Source organism: Scyliorhinus canicula, chromosome 12 (genome assembly GCF_902713615.1).
Source record: "Scyliorhinus canicula chromosome 12, sScyCan1.1, whole genome shotgun sequence".
In the NCBI taxonomy this organism is placed as follows: Eukaryota; Metazoa; Chordata; class Chondrichthyes; order Carcharhiniformes; family Scyliorhinidae; genus Scyliorhinus; species Scyliorhinus canicula.
Window position 1 is genome coordinate 160166355 of NC_052157.1, and position 17886 is coordinate 160184240.

General features: G+C 45.8%; 1 protein-coding gene across 1 annotated transcript in view; it reads right to left on the reverse strand.

Annotated features, from left to right (window-relative positions):
• Positions 1 to 1813: 1813 nt before the first annotated feature.
• LOC119975136 (transient receptor potential cation channel subfamily V member 3-like) overlaps positions 1814 to 17886 on the reverse strand; it is a 47869-nt gene continuing 31796 nt past the window's right edge. The window contains exons 9-17 of the mRNA XM_038814701.1: positions 15871 to 16026; positions 13642 to 13725; positions 9857 to 9930; positions 8544 to 8709; positions 7958 to 8024; positions 6593 to 6864; positions 4692 to 4789; positions 3661 to 3734; positions 1814 to 2828 (exon numbers count right to left, since the gene is read on the reverse strand). Coding sequence (XP_038670629.1) covers positions 2545 to 2828; positions 3661 to 3734; positions 4692 to 4789; positions 6593 to 6864; positions 7958 to 8024; positions 8544 to 8709; positions 9857 to 9930; positions 13642 to 13725; positions 15871 to 16026 — 1275 coding nt within the window. The 3' untranslated portion in view covers positions 1814 to 2544. The remainder of the gene's footprint in view (positions 2829 to 3660; positions 3735 to 4691; positions 4790 to 6592; positions 6865 to 7957; positions 8025 to 8543; positions 8710 to 9856; positions 9931 to 13641; positions 13726 to 15870; positions 16027 to 17886) is intronic.

Genomic DNA, 17886 nt, shown 5'->3' on the forward strand with positions numbered 1-17886 from the left:
AATCTGCAGCATTTAATAGGTCTGTTCTGACCTCAGGAGGTTGACTGTTTCCAACATTCTTGTCATTTCAGATTTCTAACTTTCTTTTCCCCCTATGTTACAGGATTATGCAGTAGTTTATACATCAAAAGCATGAACTGATGAACTCAAACATCCCAAATTTAGGACATTTGGGACCATGTAAACAAGTTGCAATCTATAGACTACTGCAGAGGCCGTGGGAAGTCCGTGTTGTAGATCAGTGAAAGGGTTGGATGATTATTGTCCCTTTGCTGAATCACCCTGGGGTTGTTGGGCTGGGCAGGCGGTCAAGTAGCCACTCTGCATAAGTGTGGCTTGTGCATTCTGACATGAACCAAATCTTCTCCCAACACCCCCAAATGTGTACTTTCCAGCAGTGATGGCAGCAGAAACTCTGGCTAGCTAACTCCCCCCTCCCCTTTCCCAGTAAGGATTTTAAACTAATGCGACTGCCTTCCTTTACCACCTTTGAGGGTAACACAGACCAATATACAATGTTCCTGGTTAGTGTGACTCAGTGTTGAATGTGGCAGTACTGTTATGCACCACAGCAAGGATATTTTTTTTAGAGTACCCAATTCATTTTTTCCAGTTAAGGGGCAATTTAGCGCGGCCAATCCACCTAGCTTGCACATTTTTGGGTTGTGGGGGCAAAACCCACACAGACACGGGGAGAATGTGCCAACTCCACACAGACAGTGACCCAGAGCCGGGATCGAACCTGGGACCTCAGCGCCGTGAGGCTGCAGTGCTAACCCACTGCGCCACCGTGCTGCCCTAGCAAGGATATTTTAACTGAGTTGAAGTCATAGTGTATACTTTATGTCCCAGTCACTATCCCATGGGCCGCAACATATATTTAAATGATTTCATAAGGCCAAATCTGCTTCTCTATGAATCTCGGAATGACCACTTAACGCCCAGCTTTCTTCAATAAACAGTTTGGTTTTATAATAAACTAATAATTGCCAAGTAGCAGCAAAGCTTATTAACATACAGTATGAAATATGGAAGTATTTCAAACTACCCTAACCCCCCCCCCAACCACCACCACCAAAGCAAAATCAGATAGACTAATTCTGTCGTGGACGTCAATGGTTCAAGGGATTTAAAAAAAGATGCATTCCTTGAAAGGGTGTCCGCTCCCTCAGCATTATCTGCAAAAAAAAAAAAAAAATCGGAGAATCTTGCATAACTTTTCAAGCGGACTTCATGAAAAATTTTAGTCGGTTGATTGCAAGATGTCGAGCGACTTTTCACAGTAACCTCCATTCACCTTTTGCTTGACTGGGTCTGAAGCCTCCTTTACCCAAGCAGTTTTTCAAAGCAGTGTTTTTTTTTTTCAAAGCCACAAACCACCACGCGATCCTTCTGTCCACTGGGGTCAAGAGGTTTCCAGGGTCCTTAAAAATGTTTAATTACCTTTTCTTGTAGAATTCTGTCTTTTCCAGGAACTGCATCAATCCAAGTCCTGCTTTAACCCTTGAAGGGACAGTGTCTTTTAAAAAAACACTCTGGGGTGGCATGTAGCGCAGTGGTTAGCACTGGGACTACGGCGCTGAGGACCCGGGTTCAAATCCCAGCCCTGAGTCACTTTCTGTGTGGAGTTTGCACATTCTCCTTGTGTCTGCGTAGGTTTCGCCCTCACAACCCAAAGATGTGCAGGTTAGGTGGATTGGCCATGCCAAATTGCCCCTTTGGGCGGGGGGGGGGGATAAATGGGTAATCAAAATTTATTTTTAAAAACACGTTCTTCCTGAATAATCATGGCCCTTGAAGAGTAATCATTTCATGTGATTAAAGCATTTGAGATATTATTTTTAAATCAGTAGACCTTATCCCATAAGCACAGTGTAAATATTGAACACAATTGTGGTTAAAAGCAATCAAATGTGAAATATCAAATGGTTCAGTTCATCCATCCTACAAAGTAAGTGCAGGAAAAATAGACTTGCAGTTGTACAGCATACCTCCAAAGCATATTCAGCAATAAGCTAGAATCATAGGGCACAGAAGGGGGCCATTCAGCCACTGTACCTATGCCAGCTCTTGAGAGTGATCCCATTTGTCCCACTTCTTTGCTCTTTCCCTAAAGTTCTTTTAAAGTAGATATCCAGTTGCATTTTGAATGTTACCATTGAAGCTGCTTCTGCTACCATTTCAAGCAGCAGATTCCATATCATCAAAACGTTTTTCTTTTTAGAAAATCAGATGCAGTCAAATGTGGAAAAAAAGCAGCAGTTTGTTTTTTGGTTGTGTTTGAGGAGGAATGTGGCCAGGATGCTTGGAGAACTGCCAGATATTTGAACAATACCCTTGGATCCTTAACGTCATGCTGAACAGAATGTCTCTTGGCAGTTGACTTTGGACACTAACTCTGTGCTGAACTGGAGTGTCAACCAGGAACAAGTGTTTTAAGTCACTAAAATGTGGCTTGAATTCATGATTTAGCTGACAGCCAGAAGGTCATGTTCTCGGTGATGAGTGAGATCAAATAGGTGGCACCGTTCCACCATAAACAGGTTAAATCATTGAGTCTCCACTTCGCTTGACCTCGCCGCCTGCTTCATTGCAATCTGCAGTCCCCAATGTTGATGGTGTACCTTGTTCAGAAACCATCACCATCTCTGATTGTACATCCGCCTGCCTTGATTTCCTGTGTGGTTTTGCTGAAAAGCCAAAGTTTGATATCCTCCTGCTCCAGATATTTATTGGTGTTCTGTGAGTACGTTTACTTCTATGAGACTTTTTTCTCGAAGGTAGCCACATATTATGCATTTCATCTGGGTTTTCAGGAACCATTCCTTCTAGAAAACAAATAATGTCAATTTTTTTTCTTAGTCTCTGATAAGCCAGTAAACTTTGATTGCTTATGGAGGGGATTTTGACATATTGGAAAAATAGATCTTCATTTATATAACACGTTTAGCACAGTAATGGACAAACCGAGGCTAGTGAGTGATCCGCATGAGAGGCCCTCCATTTCAGCGGGCCGCAAGATTGAAATCGGGCTTGTTCACTAACCATGACCCTATGTACTAGATTAAATACATTTTAATATTTGTTGAATATTTCATAACTAGTTAATCATTTATGTATATCAACTGTTATCAACTTCAAATGGTAAAAGCAGAAAAAATAATTACATTTTGGATGCAGAGGGAGTGCACAACATTCTCAGTCAATGTTGTGAGCAATCCGAATGCATCTCTCTTCTCTTTCCCTCACTTTACATGCTTATCACTTATGTCATCCCAGTAGGGAAACAACATTCGGACGGAAATCAGTGGAATCTGCGCGTGGAAAGTGGTCAACATAATGTCTTGTGGGCTGGAGGTTGTCCCCCTCTGCATTATCATGTCTCTAAAACATTTATTTCACTTAAAATGAGCTATAATTGGAATCAAACAGGACAATGTGGTTATTCGGTATATTGGTACTTTGAAAGAGTTGGCCAATCGGTGTTCTATAAAGGTTTAGCATCAGAACCTTTTGTTGTACTCTTGTCTCCTACTGATAAAGCAAAGGTCTCTTCATAACTTATGAACATAAACGCCATTGTTTAAGTGTTTTTATTGAATGTGGCTTAATCATTATCATCAGTTGGGGTCAGCCACCTGACCAACGCTAACAATTTACCTTGCTCCTCTCCTGGGTCTTCATGGATACGAGCTAAAGTAGTGTTCCACTTTGTCCAGTTAACTTCATTGATCCTGATTTGAGAAATTATAAACTTGAATTAAAACCAACTGGTTGATTGAAGCCATTTGCGTTGTTTTGGTATGGAAGAAGCTGTGGTTCAGTTGGTAGCACTGGCCTTGGGAGTCAGAAGGGGGTGGGTTTGAGTCTTGCTCTGGGAAGTTGGAGCACAAAAATTAGAGCTGACAACTCGCGCGTACAGTAGAGTGTTGCACTGCCTGAGGTGCCGTCTTTTGGATGAGATGTTAAACTGAGGCTTTCTCCGCATTATTTCCAACGAAAAGCAAGGGAGCTCTGCCTAGTGTCCCAGCTAATACGTATCCCTTAAGCAACACAAAAAAAAAAACTGGCTATTATCACAATGTTTGTGGGAGCTTTCGGTGTGCAAGTTGAAGGTTATACATTACTGCAATGACAATACATTATTTTGTTGGTTATAAAGTGCTTTGGGCTACTTGAGGTTGTGAAATGCGTTGTTCTTCTTTGTTGCTGGATCGAAGTTCTGGAACACCTGACCGAACAACACTGCAGAGAGTGCCTTTGCCGTACGGAAGGCAGCTCGCCACCACCTTGAGGACAATTAGTGAGGGGCAACAGAATACTCGCCTAACAAATCACATCCATAATCCTGAGAATTCATTAAAAAAACTTTCACCCAGTTCTAACAGCATTTTCCTGCAGCTCTCCTGAATTCATCTCTCCCTCTCTTTGCTCGTTCCAATAGCATTCTCACTCCTTGAGGATATGGAGAATGGAAACTATTCAACTATTATAGTAAAGATAGCTCTATCCTGGATGGTATAGAGCTGCTGGAGTGTCATTGTAGCTGCACCCATCCAGGCAAGTGCCATGCATTCCATCACACTCTTGACTTGTGTCTTGGAGATAGTGGCGAGGCTTTGAGAAGATTCAAATTTGCTCTTAAAAGAAATGCAGCATACCCAAAGTGATTGATACATATCTCACTTTACCTGATGTATCTCTTGCCGTTCAATTCTTTTCCCAGTCGAAATTTCTCTTTCAGACACTTTGGCAAATACTTCTCCAAATTCAGAATGGTTCTTGCTCTCTTCGATCAATTTTGTCATTGGGAGAAAAGAACAAAGCAAAATAATTATACTCCGCTTCCTGAGTTCATCTAGCAAGCAGAACCAGATATGCTCAGTTAAAGACTTGGATCTGTTCTAGTCAAAAGCAATTTTTAGTAACCTGGTCGTTCAGTAATGTTGAAAATGAACTGGATCACCATAGAAATACTGAGGCTGCAAGAACAAGTCAGAAGCTGGGTGAGTAGCTTGTCTCCTGGTTTCCAAAGCCTGTCCATCTACAACGCACAAGGCAGGCGAGTGAAGGAATACACTCCACTTGCCTGGATGTGTGCAGCTCCAACAATGCTCGCAATGCCCGACCCCATTCAGGATAAAGTAGCCCATCTATCACCTTAAAACATCCATTTGTTTCACTGCTGGCATGTACCATTTACAAGATGCATGGCAGCAACTCACCAAGCCTCTTGACAGCTCCTGTGACGTCTTATCACCTCCAAGGACAAGGGCAGCAGATGCATAGAAACACCACCACCTACAAGTTTTTCCCCAAGCCCACACCACCCTGACCTGGAACTTCTGTTGTTGCTAGGTCAATCCCTGGGACTCCTTCCTATCAGCACTATGCATGGGCCGAGAGCACACAGACTGCAGCAGTTCAGGAAGGCAGTTTACTGTCAGTGGCTTGAGGACAATTGAGATGGGCGATAAATGAGTGATGCTCAATCCCCTGAAATAATTTATTAAAAAAGCTTGGTTGTTACTTAGGATGACTTTTGAGGAAAAGATGTTGCTTTCAATGCAGTTCTTGAATTGGCCTATTAAAGTCATTTTTACATGAAAAGAAATCTGGTTGCCAAAATTTATAAAATTTTTTGGCCTGTCATGCACAAATTGTTAATGGTGTAGCAACAGAGTAGCCTCTGCTCGAGGATCGATCTTAAAATCTAATGAGTCTGCCCACCCTTGGTAACCTGCTCTATTTCAATGTATGCTTAATGTCTTGTCAACTCTCATAATGGCAGAGTAGGTGACTACACTGCCTGGGCTGACATGGTTGTGCAGAGACTAGGATCTTTGCTCAGCCCTTGATTTCCTACCTGAAAGCCCATGTGTTGATCTGAGCTACTTCAACTGATCGCAGTTAAGGTGTTGGAAAGGAAACGATAAACTTTGGTGCCCCTGGGTTCCAGAGAGGGAAACCTGGCTGGAATTCCCAGTCCTGATCAGTGCAATTTGATACTTACTGGAAGTGCAGGGACTTGGAGAGAGGCCGGATTTGATTCTGTTATATGTTCAATATGCCTGGCAAAGTTTACCTTTCAAGCTCTCTATTAATCCAAGGGATGTATACGTGTTGCTGGCAAGGTTGGCATTTGAGATTAGCCATGATCATATTGAATGGCAGAGCAGGCTCCTTGGGCTGGATTGCCTACTTCTGATCATCCATAATTGTTCTCGAAGGTGGTGAGCTGCCGCCTTAAACTGCTGCAGTCCATGTGCTGTACACACATGCTCTTGGAGATGAGTTACTCTTGGAGATGAGTTCCAGGTCTCTGACCCAGTGACTATGAAGGAATGGGGATACCATTCAATGTCCAGATGGTGCATGTCTTGGAGGGGAACTTGCATTGTTGGTGTGTTGGTGTCTTTGCTGCCCTTGTAGAGATCACAGGTTTGGGAAACACTTGAATAAGGTACAGGGGAGCAACTGCTGCCTGTAGCGTGAGGCGATGCCTTTAGGACAACAGATGTGAGGTAACGTTTCTCCTAAGCTGGAGAAACCTGATGTCAAGCTGTTGGGAGATGCAGATAGTTTGTGATACCTGTAGTTTCCAAATGATCTTGCTCTCTTTGGAAATGTTCTCCACCGTCTCCCCCATCAGTGCGATCAGCATGTTCAGCAGGAGGATGAAGGTCAGAATGACGTACAACACCAGGAGGAAGAGGAAGAGCTGTGGGTGTTTTGCTTGTCTCTGCACTTCCAGATCACCCAGTCCAATAGTTAACTTGAAGAGCTCCAGTGTTGCAGTGTTGAAGCTTTCAAAGGAGCTACATTCTTCATTGTTGGAACATCCTTGAATCAGGGAGGCAAGTGCTGTTGGTGTCAGAATTTACATTGTGTGAAGAAAGTGAAATTGAAACTGAACCCCAACCCCTCATACTGCTCCATAGCAACACCTCTAACTGGAGAAAACTAGTGGTGTCACATAACAAGCTCTCTTTATTTATTAACATAAGGGATGTGGGCATTGCTGGCAAGGCCAGTATTTATTGCCCACCCTTAATGCCCTTCAGTTGCCTTGAACCGCTGCAGTCTATGATCTACCGTAGGTGTATCCACAGTGCTGTTTGGTCGTGAGCTCCAGCATTCTCTCCAGTCTTGATCATAGATCATAGAATTTACAGTGCAGAAGGAGGCCATTTGGCCCATCGAGTCTGCACTGGCTCTTGGACAGAGCACCCGACCCAAGGTCCACACCCCCACCCTATCCCCATAACCCAGTAACCCCACCCAACACTAAGGGCAATTTTAGAGACTAAGGGCAATTTAGCATAGCCAATCCACCTAACCTGAACATCTTTGGACTGTGGGAGGAAACCGGAGCACCCGGAGGAAACCCACGCACACACACGGAGAATGTACAAACTGCACACAGACAGTGACCCAAGCCGGAATCGAACCTGGGACCCTGGAGCTATGAAGCAATTCTGCTTTCCACAATGCTACCGTTGATGAGTCAGGTTTCGTTAGGCAGTGGATGGCGGTGGTAGTGAATGTGGACTCGTTGGGTTTCTGCACCAGGAAGAAGTAGACTTTCTTCTGGCTTGTCTGATGGCAGTGGGGGAGCAGAGGGATTGGATGTCCGTTCTGAAAAGGAGATGGTCAGGCCTTGGAAACTTCAAGCTGTCTGAAGAATCATGAATGCTCATTTTAAAATCGATCCTGATGGATCTTTCAGGTGGTGAACATTTCAAACCATTGCTGGAACGGAAATCTGACAATGGAATTGGGATTGAGTAAATGCAGTAAATCACCAGCTTTTAATGTGCAATGGAATGGTTTCTGGGACCTGCTTCTTTCAGTCAATGTGGCATTCAGTGGCTGTCCTTTTTGCTCCTGATTTTCAGTTTTAATCTGTGGGATGTTAAAGGGAATAACTAACTCAAACATGTAACAGAAAATTTACCTGCTGCAAATCCGATTAGGAACAGTGAATAGACGGTCAGAAATTGGGTGACATCAGTTAGCAGAATCTGGAAGAGGAAAGCAAGAACTATGAAATTCACAGAATCGTAGCTCCTACAACCCTTCAAGATCTCTGTTTATGAGCCTGCTCCCTTGGCTGTGACAGCTGGGACATCTGCAATTTAGGCCCTAAACAGTGTTCCCAATTTAAACCTCTTTTGACTGACTACTTAAAATATTCCTCTGTGGCCGATTTTGGGTACCTGTCCCAATGTCTTCTGGCTCGGTTTCAATTTTTGTCTTATAACTCTGCTGCAGGGTACCTTTGGGTTGCTTTCCTCTATCAAAAGTGCAATATGCATGAAGTTGTTCATAACTTGGACTCATTCTCATATCCCACCTTCTTGCGATCGCTCAATCCCTTCCCCCTCCACCAACACTTCTGTCTCTTGGAAGTCCATCGCGTTGCCCCTTAAAATAGCTTTCCTTGCTTAATTCTATTACCTTGGTTCCTCAGTGTGGGGAAACCACTTCATATGCCTTCCCTTTGCACTCCGAACATTCCTGGATCTGGCGTTCACTCTTACCTTCTGTAGCATGACGCTGTAGATTCCCATGCTCTGGAATCCCCGTGTGTAGTACAGGATATTAATCCAGCCAAGAGCCATCGCCCCCACCTCTACTGCCAGATGGGGATCCACACCGGTCCAGTTCAATATGATGCCCAAGGCTGCCAACCCAGCCTGTAATATGCTGGAAAGGAAAGATAGATCTTGTATTTATATCATCCCAAAGTGCAAAATGAAACACTTTTGAGGTGTGGTTGCTGTTGTAATGTAGGAAACTGGGCAACCAACTCATGGATAGTAAGCTATCAAAGAGCAAGGCAAAAGGACTGGAAGATTTTTTTTTTTTGCGGTGTTAATTGGGGGCTAAATATTGATCCAGGGCACTGCTGGATCATGCGTCTTGGCCACAAGATCCTTTCTGTCAACCTGAGAGGGAAGATAGCTCATACAAAAGGCAACACGAGGGTGGCACGGTGGTTAGCATTGCTGATTCACTGCACCAAGGACCCGGATTCGATCCCGGCCCTGGGTCACTGCCCGTGTGGAGTTTGCACATCCTCCCCATGTCTGCGCGCACTCTCTTTCTCTCTCTTTCACTTTCTCTTCTCCCCCTGCAAAAACAACCCAAAACGATGTGCAGGTAAAGTGGCCACACTGAAGTGCCACTTAATTGGAGAAAAAAAGGAATTGGGGTTTTTTTTTTTTTAAATAGCAGGGCTGGTTCAGCTCCGGGGCTAGACAACTGGTTTGTGAAGCAGAACAAGGCCAGCAGCGCGGGTTCAATTCCCGTACCAGCTGAGAAGTCTGAATTCTCCCTCTGTGTCCCCGAACAGATGTCGGAATGTGGTGACTAGGGGCTTTTCACGGGAACTTCATTGCAGTGTTAATGCAAGCCGACTTGTGACAATGAAGGTTATTTATTTATTTTATTTACAAAAGACAACACTTCTGACAGTGTTCAGTGCAGCATTCCTTCAAACCTGCACCAGAGAGTGTCAACCTAGATTTTTGTGCTTAGGCCTTCAACTCTGTGACTTTGGTTGAAAGGATGGTTGTCTAATTCATAAAGAATCCAGTGCCAACTGGAACTATTGCAGACAGTCAGTGAGAACAAATATAAAAGATGGTGAGATGCCACGTTGATGATCTGGACAGGTTGCTTGCTCCAGAGGGCTCTAGCTGGCTTCCTTTTTGCCTCGTCGTCGATACATCTTTGATGATGCAGCATTCCCTATGCCAGCCGAGATTATATATTCCAGTCTTTGAGTGGGACTCAATTTTACCATTTCTTCATCAGCAAGGGAATCTTGTACTATTTTGGTCATACTCACAACAGGATGTGGAACCAGGCATCTGTCATTATTGATTGGAGATAAGAAAGCCTCAGCTGGGCTATCACCGCCAACTAAAAGATTAAATAATATTTTATGGGTTCTTTGATAGCGAATGTACCAACAGAGTGCGACACAAATAAACACATACCTCAACAAAACTAACCCAACTAATTTTTTTAAAAACTCAACTCTGTGTGAATATAAACAAATGCTACTTTTTTTTTTTTTTTTTTTTTTTTTTTAAATTTTTTTTATTGGAATTTTTTGCAGAAAATATAACAAAAAGTATAGCAAAAAGCAGTAATATGCAACTAACAGCCCCATAACACCCACAATTCCCCCCATACCGTAACATCACATGTATCACATTCCCCCACCCCCCCCCCCAAACAAGAGAACTTAACCATAAATTAAAATTAGATAAATCAAATTTAAATAAAATAAGCTAACATAATCAACGCCCCCCCCCCCCCCCCCCCACCCACCACCCCCCCCCCCCCCCCCCCCCCCCCGGGTTGCTGCTGCTACTGTCCCAGTACCCTATCGTTGAGCCAGAAAGTCGAGGAAAGGTTGCCACCGTTTAAAGAACCCTTGCACCGATCCTCTCAGGGCGAATTTAACCTTCTCAAGCTTAATAAAGCCCGCCATGTCATTGATCCAGGTCTCCACGCTTGGGGGCCTCGCGTCCTTCCACTGTAGCAAATCCTTCGCCGGGCTACTAGGGACGCAAAGGCCAGCACACCGGCCTCTTTCGCCTCCTGCACTCCCGGCTCTACCCCAACCCCAAAGATCGCGAGTCCCCATCCTGGCTTGACCCTGGATCCCACCACCCTTGACACCGTCCTCGCCACCCCCTTCCAGAACTCCTCCAATGCCGGGCATGCCCAGAACATATGGGCATGGTTCGCTGGACTCCCCGAGCACCTGGCACACCTATCTTCACCCCCAAAGAACCTATTCATCCTCGTCCCAGTCATGTGGGCCCTATGCAGCACCTTGAATTGGATGAGGCTAAGCCGCGCACACGAGGAGGAAGAATTTACCCTCTCCAGGGCATCAGCCCATGTCCCGTCTTCGATCTGTTCCCCCAGTTCCCCCTCCCACTTCGTTTTCAGCTCCTCTACTGACGCCTCTTCCTTCTCCTGCATAAGCTTGTAGATATCGGATATCTTCCCCTCCCCGACCCAGACCCCCGAGAGCACCCTGTCACTCACCCCCTTCGCGGGGAGCGCAGGGAATCCCTCCACCTGCCGTCTAGCAAATGCCTTTACCTGCAGATATCTAAACATGTTTCCCGGCGGGAGCCCAAATTTCTCTTCCAACTCCCCCAGGCTCGCAAACCTTCCGTCGATAAACAGGTCCTTCAGCTGTCTAATGCCCGCTCTATACCATCCCCGAAATCCCCCATCCATGTTCCCCGGGACGAACCTATGGTTCCCCCTTAACGGAGCCTCCATCGAGCCCCCCACTTCTCCCCTATGTCGCCTCCACTGCCCCCAAATCTTGAGGGTAGCCGCCACCACCGGACTCGTGGTATACCTCGTGGGAGGGAGCGGCCACGGCGCCGTTACCAGGGCCCCCAGGCTTGTATCCCCACAGGACGCTCTCTCCATCCGTTTCCATGCTGCCCCCTCCCCCTCCATCACCCACTTACGCACCATCGACACGTTGGCCGCCCAGTAATACCCCGAGAGGTTGGGCAACGCCAGCCCCCCCCCATCCCTACTCCGCTCCAAGAAGACCCTCTTCACCCTTGGGGTGCCATGCGCCCAAACAAATCCCATGATGCTGCTGGTACAAATGCTACTTTTTAAAATGTATTTATCCATATGATGCATTTTGGAGGATCAAATCTAGATATGAATTATATTGTAAATGGTACTACCCTTGGGAACATTAACATACAGAGGGATCTGGGCATGCAGGTCCACAGTTCCCTAAAAGTGTCAACACAGGTAGCCAAGGTGATTAAGAAGGTATATGGCGCGCTTCCTTCATCAGCCGGGGCATTGAGTACTGGAGTTGGGAAATCCTGTTGCAGCTATATAAACCCTTGGCTAGGCCGCATTTGGAGTATTGTGTGCAGTTCTGGTCACCACATTATCAGAAGCACGTGGAAGCTTGAGGAGAGGTTGAATAAACTGGGATTGTTTTCACTGGAAAGACGGAGGCTGAGGGGAGACCTGATAGAGGTCTATAAAATTATGAGAGGCAAAGACAGGGTGGATTGTCAGAGGCTTTTTCCAAGGATGGAAGTGTTCATTACAAGGGGCCACAGATTCAAGGTGAGAGGGGTAAAGTTTAAGGGAGATGTGAGAGGTAAGTTTTTCACGCAGAGTGGTGGATGGCCTGGAAAGCGCTGCCAGAGGATATGGTGGAGGTAACACATCAGCAACATTTAAGAGGCATATGGATGGGTACATGAATAATGAAAATGGAATAGGGAGGAGTTAGAGGGATACGGCACCATGATTGGCACCGACTTGGAGGGCTGAAGGGCGTGTTCCTGTGCTGTACTTTTCTTTGTTCTACGATGTTGCCTCCACTGGGAAATCATTGTTTATTGCCTATTATTAATTATTGTTGACAAGATGATGGTGAGCTGCCTTTGCCTTGGTAGGCCATTTCACGGGGCAGTTGAGTGATGTGGCTAGGGAGTCACTTAAGATGCTGGACTAGTTAAGGATGGCAGCTTTCCTTTCCTGAAGGCTATGTGTGGACCAGTTGGATTTTTTCAATAATTCAACAGCTTGATGATCACCATTGCTAATACAAGACTAGTTTGTTAATCTAGATTTATTCCATTTAACATTAAGCATGTGCGAATTGCTACCATTGGATTTGATCACCTCCCTCTGGGTCATTGCTCTAGGCCCTCTGGGTTACTAGTACACGATGCAACTGTATCAGAAAACTATCCCAACTCGCCAAAACCAGCTTGACCAAAAAAAGCATTACCTATCCAAATAACCAATCAAACTTTCAATGTTCCAAAACCAATAACACAAAATATACTAAATTACCACAGACCAGTTCAACACAAGCAGGCACAGCTTGCTGAAGGTCACCAGATACTTCAGAACAGAATCAAAATTGCCACAATAGGTGCAAGAATTGATCATATGGCTCCTTGCGTTATCTCCCCTATTCCATACCATAGAATCCCTGCAGTCACGGCAGAATTATCTGGTCTCTATTCTTCATCGTTCCTTTTGTGCTCAAAAATCTGAAAATCCCAGTCTTGAATATACTCCTGGTTTTCTGGGAAAGATTATTCCTTCCATCTATTCATGCAAATCAACAGATTCCTCATCTGTCTTAACCAACCCCTCGTTCTGAGACTTGTAACACCCTCCCCCCCCCCCCCCCCCCCCGCCCCGCCCAGTTCATGACTCTCCAACCGACAGGAACGGCCGATCCGTAGCCACCTTGTCAAACGCTGTCAGAATCTTGCATGTTTCAATGCAATAACCTCTACGTCTAAACTCCAAAGAAAATAAGCCCATTTCACTCCCATCTTTCCTCGCAGGAGAGGTTTCTCACCCGAAGAATCAAACATTTGTTGAACTGCCTCTTAGGCCAGTATATCAATTCTTTGGGAAGAAGACTAAAACTTTACACAGGACCTTCCAGACGTGGTCACTATCTCAAGCCACATGACCTCCTTGTTCCTGTATTCCAACCATTTTGCTATGAAAGCTAACACACCATATGCCTTCCTAATTGCTTGGTGTACCTGCATGTTAAGTTCCACAACTTACAATAAATAATGTTATACTTACTTCCAGGATAAATAAAACCACAGCCCATGAAAAAACTAAAATTTGTCCACCCAGATACCATGGTGTGGTTGTTGTGGTGTTTGTCTGAAAGGAGACAGAAAATTAAAATGTTCAGTATTACAAATATAACACAAATGTGCAGGGCCTGAATAGAGTGGATGGGAAGGGCCTATTTACTTAGCAGAGAGAGTAGTGACTAGGTGGTAGTTTTAAAGTGATTGGTAGAAAGATTATATCTTAGAATCTCTACAGTGGAGAAGGAGGCCATTCGACCCATGGACTCTGCACCGACCCTCAGAAAGAGGGTCTACCTGAGCCCATTTCCCCACCCTATCCCAGTAACCTCACCTAACCTTTTGGACACTAAGGGGCAAATTAGCATGGCCAATCCACCTCACCTGCACATCTTTTGGACTGTGGGAGGAAACCGGAGCACCCGGAGGAAACCCACGCAGACACGAGGGGGATGTGCAAACTCCACACAGACAAATCACCCAAGGCCGGAATCGAACCGGGTCCCTGGCACTGTGAGGGAGCAGTGCTAACCACTGCCACCGCGCTGCCCAAAGAGGGGAAATGAGGAAAGGTTTTCATCCAGAGGGTTGTCGGGGTCTGGAACTCACTGCCTGAAGAGGTGGTAGAGGCAGAAACCTTCAACTCATTTACAAGGTGTCGGGATATGGGCCTACAGTGCCACAATCTACAGGCAGCACCAACCCACCCTTCCCCCCCCCAACTGCGCTCCAGCAACACTTTCTTCACTCGTGGGGTTTTACCCGCCCACACAAAAGCCCAAAATAATCTTATTCACCCGCTTGAAAAAGGCCTTGGGGATGAAGATGGGGAGGCACTGAAAGACAAACAGAAATCTAGGGAGGACCGACATTTTCACAGTCTGTACCCTCAATAAAGCCCTCACCAAACCCAAACCTTCCCAGTGCCTCCCACAGGTAATTCCACTCCACCCGATCAAAAACCTTCTCTGCATCCATTGCTACCACCACCTCCGCTTCCTCTCCTTCTGAGGGCATTATAACATTTAGAAGCCTTCGAACATTGGCCTTGAGTTGCCTGCCCTTAACAAATCCCATCTGGTCTTCCCCTATAACCCCCGGGACACAGTCCTCTATCCTTGTGGCCAGTATCTTCGCCAGCAGTTTGGTATCCACATTCAGTAGAGAAATCGGCCTGTAAGACCCGCATTGGTCATCGGCTGGTTTAGCACACTGGGCTAAATCGCTAGCTTATAAAGCAGAACAAGGCAGGCCAGCAGCACAGTTCGATTCCCATACCAGCCTCCCCGAACAGGCGCCGGAATGTGGCGACTAGGGGCTTTTCACAGTAACTTCATTTGAAGCCTACCTGTGACAATAAGCACTGCTCCGGATCCTTCTCCCGTTTCAGGATCAATGAAATCGAGGCCTGCGACATTGTTGGAGGGGGGGGACTCCCTTCTCTCTTGCTTCTTTAAATGTAATCACCAGCAGTGGGCTCAATATCTCTGAAAACCCCTTATCGAATTCCACCGGGTAGCCGTCAGTCCCCGGGGCCTTGCCCGACCGAATGCCCTCCAGCCCCTTGATTATTTCCTCAATCTCAGTTGGGGCTCCCAGCCCCTCAACCAGGTCCTCCTACACCCTCAGGAACCTCAACTTATCCAGAAATTGCCTCATTCATTCCTCCCCAGCCGGGGGATCCGACTCATATAATTTACTATAAAAGTCCTACTTTTAATGGATAGTAAAATATGCTACCGTACTGCCCATTAATGCATATTGTAAAAAGTTGTGGTCCCAGCACAGATCCCTGAGGCACACCACTGGTCTCCGGCTGCCATCCTGAAAAAGACCCCTTTATCCCCACTCTCTGCCTTCTGCCAGTCAGCCAATCCTCAATCCAAGCCAGGATCTTACCCTAAACACCATGGGCTCTTAACTTATTTAGCAATCTCCCAGATGGCACCTTGAAAAAGGCCTTCTGGAAATCTAAATAAATCACATCCACTGGTTCTCCTTTGTCTAACTTCCTTGTTACCTTCTCAAAGAACTCTAACAGATTTGTAAGACATGACTTTCCTTTGACGAAGCTGTGCTGACTCTGTCCAATTTTATCAACCCATAAAGATGTGCAGGTTAGATGGATTGGCCATACTAAATTGCCCCTTAATTGGAAAAAAGAATTGGGTACTTTAAATTTTAAAAAGGAAATGCAAGTAGAGGAGCTACTTACGTTTGCTTGAGAGGTATCATAATAAATGGCAGTAAAAATGATCACATATGACACATACAGCAAGCAGCTGCCAGTGAACATATAGACTGCAAATCTGTCCCATTTCTGCTCAAGCAAAGTGTTCAAGGGTTCCACAGCAAGCAACAGGTGTCTGTTCTAAATGAAGAAGAAAATAGATAATTAGATCAATTTATGATGCTGCGCTGTGAATGTTAAATTATTAAATTGGAACTTTCCTTGCTCTGACACTGTGAGCTGATAACTATGTGCCCAGGACAACACAACTCCAGGTACCATGGTGGACGACACAACTCCTGGTACCATGGTGGACAACACCGCTCCTGCGACTATGGTGAACAACACACTTCCTGGGACCATGGTGAACAACACAGCCCCTCGTACCATGGTGAATAACACAGCCCCTGGTACCGTGGTGGATGGCACAACCCCTGGTACCATGGTGGGCGACACAACTCCTGGTACCATGGTGGACGACACAGCAGCTGGTGCCATGGTGGTCAACACAGGTCCTGCGACCATGGTGGACAACACAGCTCCTGCGACCATAGGGAACAACACAGCTCCTGGGACCTTGGTGAATAACACTGCGCCTGGGTCCATGGTGAACAACACAGCCCCTGAGACCATGGTGGACAACACAACTCCTGGTACCATGGAGAACACCCCTCCTGGGTCCATGGTGAACAACACAGGACCTGGTACCATGGAGAACAACACAGCTCCTGGTACCATGGTGATCAACACAGCACCTGGTACCATGGAGAACAACACAGCACCTGGTACCATGGTGAATTAAAAGGCTAACGGTCTAACTCCTTAACCAATGTGATTGAAAGATTGAAAAAAGACTCTGGGAATGATAGAGAAGTATCAAAGCCGGTGCGGATAGAGTAATAGGAAAAGCTTGTTTATTTTTTTGTTTTTAAATTTTGAGTAACCATTTTTTCCAATTAAGGGGCAATTTAGCGTGGCCAATCCACCTACCCTGCACATCTTTTGGGTTGTGCGGGTGAAATCTACGCAAACACGGGGGAATGTGCACACGGACAGTGACCCAGAGCCGAGATCGAACCTGTGACCTCGGTGATGTGAGGCAGCAGTGCTAACCACTGCGTCACTGTGCTGCCAGGAAAAGCTTGGATTAAGAAAGAGAAGAGACAAAGGAAAAGTCAAACACAAAGCTTAAAAGTAAACTATCTGTAGGTGGGGTAGCATGGTGGTTAGCACTGCTGCCTCACAGCACCAAGGACCATGGTTTCATTCCAGCCTCGGGTGACTGTTTGTGTGGAGTTTGCACAGTGTCTGTGTGGCTTTCCTCCCACAGTCCGAAGTTGGTGGATTGGCCATGATTTTAAATATTGCCATGATTTTAAAAAATTGTCCTTCGTGCCAGGGATGTGCAAGTTAGGTGGGGTTATGGGAAGAGGGTGGTGGAGTGGGCCCAGATAGGGTGCTCTTTCAGGAGGTTGGTGCTGATGTGATGGGTCAAACAGCATTCTTCTGCAATGTAGAGATTTTATGATTCTAATATTTTGTTTAAATTTAAAGTACCCAATTCATTTATTTTCCAAATAAGGGGAAATTTAGCGTGGCCAATCCACCTACCCTGCACATCTGTTGGTTGTGGGGGTGAGACCCATGCAGAGAGGGGGAGAATGTGCAAACTCCACGTGGTGCTGGGATCGAACCTGGGACCTCGGCGCCGTGAGGCAGCAGTGTTAACCACTGCGCCACTGTGCCGCCCCTTTTATGATTCTAATTAGACTCCGCAGTTTATCTTGTCCCTCTGAGCTGGGAGGCTGAGGGGTATTGCAGGAACAAAAATCTCCTCGAACAAGTGTTCAAGCTGTTAATTACCGTCCACAACTCTCAGCTATTCGTGGGTTATCCGTGTGGAGTTTGGACATTCTCCCTGTGTTTGCGTGGGTTTCGCCCCCACAACCCAAAAATGTGCAGGGGAGATGGATTGGCCATGCGCAATTGACCCTTAATTGG